This window comes from Nuphar pumila, chromosome 3 (genome assembly GCF_984573655.1).
Source record: "Nuphar pumila chromosome 3, dmNupPumi1.hap1.1, whole genome shotgun sequence".
Lineage (NCBI taxonomy): Eukaryota > Viridiplantae > Streptophyta > Magnoliopsida > Nymphaeales > Nymphaeaceae > Nuphar > Nuphar pumila.
The window spans coordinates 129842977-129848435 of NC_143251.1; the positions used below are offsets into that span (position 1 = coordinate 129842977).

Below are 5459 nucleotides of genomic sequence, written 5' to 3' on the forward strand. Positions count from 1 at the left end.
AATGCAAAAAATACGATATTTTCAAATTTGAAAATATTGTGTTCTATTGCATGTGGTGTTATTCTATTGTTTGTCTTTTTTATATATACTTTATATTTTAATATATTTTTGAAATTTACATATACTGATTTTTTTTCTAGATTTTCTCAATAAAACCTTTTTTTTAATTTTCCCGATGTTTTCCTTTGCCGAGAAAATTCCGATAACGAGATTTGCGACGATGCCTTTCAACCAGACTCTCCATGGGGGACCGCACGTTCCCTAACCAGCCGCAGCAACCACCGCTGCAAAAGCCGCCGGGTTACAAGGATCCGAACGTTACTCCTGCCGGGACTGCGCCGCCGCAGGCGGCTGATGCCCGGGCTCCGCTGCCGTACCGGAAACCACCCCTGCCGCCGGCGTTCCGGAAGAAGCGCCGGCGGTGCGGCTGCTGCTGCTGCCTCGTCTTCCTCCTCGTCTTCATCCTCTGCCTCGGCATCGCGCTCGCGGTCCTCTCAGGCATCGTCTTCTTATTGTACCGGCCAGCGCTGCCGGACTTCCACCTGCAGTCGATCGTGGCCCGGAAGCTCGACGTCGTGATCGGGCCGGATGAGGCGACGGTGAGCTCGGAGGTGACAGCGAAGGTTCAGGCGACCAACAGCAACGAAAAGGTGGCGCTGCACTACGGGCCGACCCGGTGCAGGGTGACTGCACTAGGCGGGATGGGGCTGGGCGAGGCGAGGCTGCCCGGGTTCGTGCAGGAGAGAGAGAACGTCACCGTGCTGCCGTTCGTGGCGTCGCTGAAGGGCAAGTCCGTGGACGACGGGGACGGGCAGCGGCTGAAGAAGGGGCTGAACTCCGGGGCGCTGGCCCTCGGGGTGGAGGTCTCGACCACCGTGGGGATACGGGTGGGGAGGATGAGGTCCGGGAGGGTGCGCATCGTCGTCTCCTGCGGCCCCGTCCGGCTGAAGTTGATGGAGTCCAGCAACACGCCCAAGTGCAAGATCAGGGTCTTCAATTGGTGAGTTCGAGCTGGAACCCAAACACATGTTTTTTATGTGCCTGTGTGTGGACGTCAGATCACGTGTACATTGCACACTTTAGTGTGCAGCTGCACCTGATCTGTCCCTCCATCTTTTCTTGGCCCGCAATACTCAAAAGTGTTGCAATGTGATTGCACCGGATCGGCTCTCAGGTGTGCACATGAGCGAGGAAGGATTACCAGCAATATAATTGTACACTTTTAGTGTGCTGCTACGTACACTGATCACCCTCCATCATTGTTTGGGCCCTCCAAGTTGATAGGCTGTATCTCAAAGATAGAGGGTGGTCAGGTGCAGAAGTGCACTAAATGTGTGCAATCACATTGTACCTGATCTTCCGTCTTGTGTGTGCGGGTCTGCACATTGCTTTTGGCTACGTTAGGACCCGTTTATAACTGAAAAACTAGTTGAGTCACTCGCTGGCTTGTAAAAAGTTCATTTGAACTTGAAAAATAGGTTCGACAAGCTAAACACAAACCACCGTTTTGTTTCACACCTATAGAAGAGAAGAGTCTTTAGTGAAAAGGGCATTGAGTCCTGTCCGCTTAGCCTTCTCATGAAAGTACTTTCACATGAGAGGAAGTATGAAGCAATTTACTTAGGGATGGCAGTGGACTTGGGAAAAACTGGGCCCGCCCTGCCTCGCCCAATTTGGATCGAGAATGGAGGACATGAAACAGGTATCGAGGTTAAAATCAAAATTAGGATGGACTTACGCTTTCTCCCGCCCTGCCCCGCCCCGCCCCATCCCCGATCCACATTAGTAAAATAACTAAAATACTTTTAGGGATGGCACTGGACTGGAGAGAAACGGGGCTCCGCCCCTCCTCGTCCCGTTTGAACCAGCGATGAAGGCGATAATGGAGGTTAAAATCAAAACCAGTGTGGGGATGGAGGGCAGAATTTTGAAAAGTGGCAGGGTAGAGACCTTGTCCCCCGCCTCCACCCCAGTTTACTCTTAAAAAAAAAAGAAGATAGCAGGAAAATCATAAAAAAAAGACTTGTGAGCATACCAAAAATGTGCAATGAGATTGCACCTGATATATAGCCTAAAAAAAACTGAGGCCTATTTGTTGCGAGCATATCAGGTGATTTGTCAAATCACTTTGGAAAAGTGATATTAAGTTCTCACCATCCTTTATGCTGATCAATGGTCACCATTATAATTGCTAATTAATGATGACATCAGACCGTGGGATTGGAACAATGAACGGCGAAGATTTCAAATCACTTTTTCAGAGTGATTTGACAAATCTGGATCTGCTCTTTTATTTGTTCTAGCATGACACCGGCAACTAATGCGATTGTATCTCTAGTACTGTTGCAACGCCCTATGAAAGTTGGACTTTCGCAAGATCCAGTGATTTCAAATCACAATAGCAAGTTTAATAAAGCATGAGAGTGTGAGTTGTGATTGTGATTCTCAATTGAGAATGCTCCTCTCTTGAAACTTGAGAAAGCAATCACTGCAAGAACTTTCTCAAGTGTGATGTGGCCAAAGCAAACATGCTCCTCATCATGTGATTCCAAATCATGGATTGGATAATTAATGTGATTAATTTGGAATGGCATGAGAAATGAGCAAACCGACCTCAAATCTTTTTTCAAATCTCATCTCATTTTCTCACGTTTGTTTGCACATGAGAAATAGCATAAATGAAAATCATTATCTCACATCTGTGAGGGAAAGATTTTTATTTGGGCGCAAGCAAACATGCTCTAAATGTTTGCCTTGTAAGCAATTGGCTTAGATTTCAAATCCTTTTACTTTCGACTTTGAAGCAATGTATTTCTTTTGTAAATAACTCAGCTTGAGCTTAACTCAATAGTCAATTGTTCAATTTTATTTTTATAGGCAACCAATAATTCAAAGCTATTACTTCTAGCATTAAAAACAATGTCATTTCTGTTTGTTTGTTTTTATCTTCATGTAGAAGGGCCAACTCAAACTTGGCTTGATTAGCTTGAGATCATCATGAGCTCGACTCACCACAAAATGGTGCCAAGCTTGAACATCTTATTCATGTTGAGTTTGTTCGTCTCATTTACCAACCCTAGACACAGCTAGGGATGGCAGTGGACTGGAGGAAAACGGGGGCCCGCCCCACCTTGCCCCGTTTGGATCAGGGATGAAAGTTAAAATCAAAACCCGTGTGGGGATGGACTTACGCTTTTCTCCGCCCCGCCTCTGCCCCGTCCCCGATCCCCGTTAGTAAAATAACTAAAATGCCTTTAAGGATGGCAGTAGGAATGGCAGTGGACAGCAGAGAAACGGAGCCCTGTCCTGCCTGATCACTCCATTTGAACCAGGGATGGAGGACATGAAACGAGGATGGAGACGGGAATAGAGGTTAAAATCAAAACCAGTGTCGGGATGGAGGCGGGGACGGAGGACAAAAATTTGAGTCCCTAGGCACAGCTGCCTGAAATTCATTTTTGTTTGTATGGTTTGAGCATCTCTTTCCTAAAGCTATGTTACAGGGACACGTCATTTTGGTAGCGTGTCTTGGGTGACATGAGCAGACATGCATGCTCGGACATGTGGACACTGACACCGGCATGCACGGATAATACTGTATCATTATTTTAATACTTTTAATGCTTTTAAAGTATTATTTTAATAAAAAATAAACTTTTTAATCATTAATTGATTATAAATTTGTTTTCCATTGATTAAAACAATTAAAAAATTCATGTCCTCGTGTCCTATTTCCCCACAAAAAAATCTTCGAATTTACGAGTCCAACACACTTTCACACGGCTTCATGTTCGACGTGTCTTTGTGACATAGGCCTAAAGCATGGATAATCTTACTGACACGTGCCTCTTGCTTAAATATTTGTGCAGGTTTACGTTACCTTAATTGGGCGTGCGCATCATATACATGGAAAATTGGGTTATTTATGTGTTGATGTGTTTGGTTTGTGGAGGAATGATATGTGGTTAGGGAACAGAAGAGAAATTAGCATACACAGTAACAAAGTAGAAGAGTTTGGGATGCAGTTCTCGTTTGTGGGCCTTGTACCTTAACTGGATTTTATATGATGACACACTTTTTTTTTTTAATTTATAACCTGAAGAAATCGCACCCGCCTCGTTTTTTTATTTATTTATAACGTTATCGATGGAGTGTTCAGCCTACCATACTTACGGTCATGATGTTGGCAGTGTAAGACTCTGAGGCTAGGCCACCTGCCCCCGGGGCCTACCTTGCTGTTTGACTCCAACTTGTTTGCAAATTGAAACAGAGGTCGGAAACTCAGCTTCATCACTGTGACCACCTTCCATTAACACGACAGGCTTGATCCAGCTGCTCACTTTAAGGGGAGTGATTCACGGACAGGGGAAGACAAGGACACCATGTCCAGTTCTATTCTGCCCACGGACATCGCTGGACAAGGACAAAGGCATTTTTTTTTCAAAGTTGTCTGGTCCCGTCCTGTGATACCTTCTATGAGAGAGGGAGCGAGAAACACTTTGGGACAGCAAAACTCGTCGGCATGGGCCCCATGCATTTTGCGTACCGTGGATCAATTCAAACGAACCTGAGAGCAGACCGAGTACTCAGCATGAGTACTTAGCAAAGTATTAGGGCCCATGAGGTGGCGCCACTTGTCTTGAGGATCGGAGGGTTAAGAATGTAAAATGTTTGAATTTGGGGAGGATGTGCCTAGAGATGTCAACGGGTCGGGTTTGGTTCGGATCCAGGTGAAACCAGACTTGAACCAGATTTTTGGGTATGGTATCAGGTCTGGACCCGGGTCTAATCGGGTCTAGCTACTATAAGAGAAACCATACTCGGACATCCCGATAAGAACTACATGAACCAAACCCGGACCATACCTGGTAAAATAATATTTTTTATCATTTTTACATTAAAATATTGCGGGTCTTAATCGAAACTCGGTCGGGCCTAGGACTAGTATAAAATTTCACAAACTATACCCCGGTCCATGTATTAATTGGACCTTCGGGTCTTAATTGGGTCTTCTTATTTGTCACCATACTTGGACCCTATAGGGTTTGGTCCAGGGTAGGTCCTGATAAACCCGACCCATTGACACCCTGAGAAGTGACCAATACCATATCTGACTAATCATGTTGCCTACACGCTAGGGCTGGTAAACAAATTGAGCAACTCATGGCTCGGCTCTGTGGTTAGGTGGTGGTTGGGTATACTGGAATACACAGGTCATGTGTTCCATTGTCACTATTAGCCCTCTCAAAAAAATTTATTATTATTTTTTATTTAGGTGAGCCAACTTGGGCTCGGCTTGTTTGGCTCAGGCTTATGCGAGCTGAACTCGGCTCAGCTTTCAAGGGCTATACGAGCCGAGTCCGAACACTATATCACTGTAAATAAGCCGAGCCCAAACAGCCCCTGTTCAGTTCATTCGGCTCGTCTACCAGCCCAAACTATATGGATTCAGATTTGAA

General features: G+C 45.4%; 1 protein-coding gene across 1 annotated transcript; it reads left to right on the plus strand.

Annotated features, from left to right (window-relative positions):
- The first annotated feature begins 242 nt into the window (after positions 1–242).
- Positions 243–1004, plus strand: LOC149843797 (uncharacterized). Its single transcript, XM_090000971.1, has one exon. It carries the CDS (start codon positions 243–245, stop codon positions 1002–1004), a length of 762 nt encoding a protein of 253 aa, XP_089857097.1.
- Positions 1005–5459: the final 4455 nt, after the last annotated feature.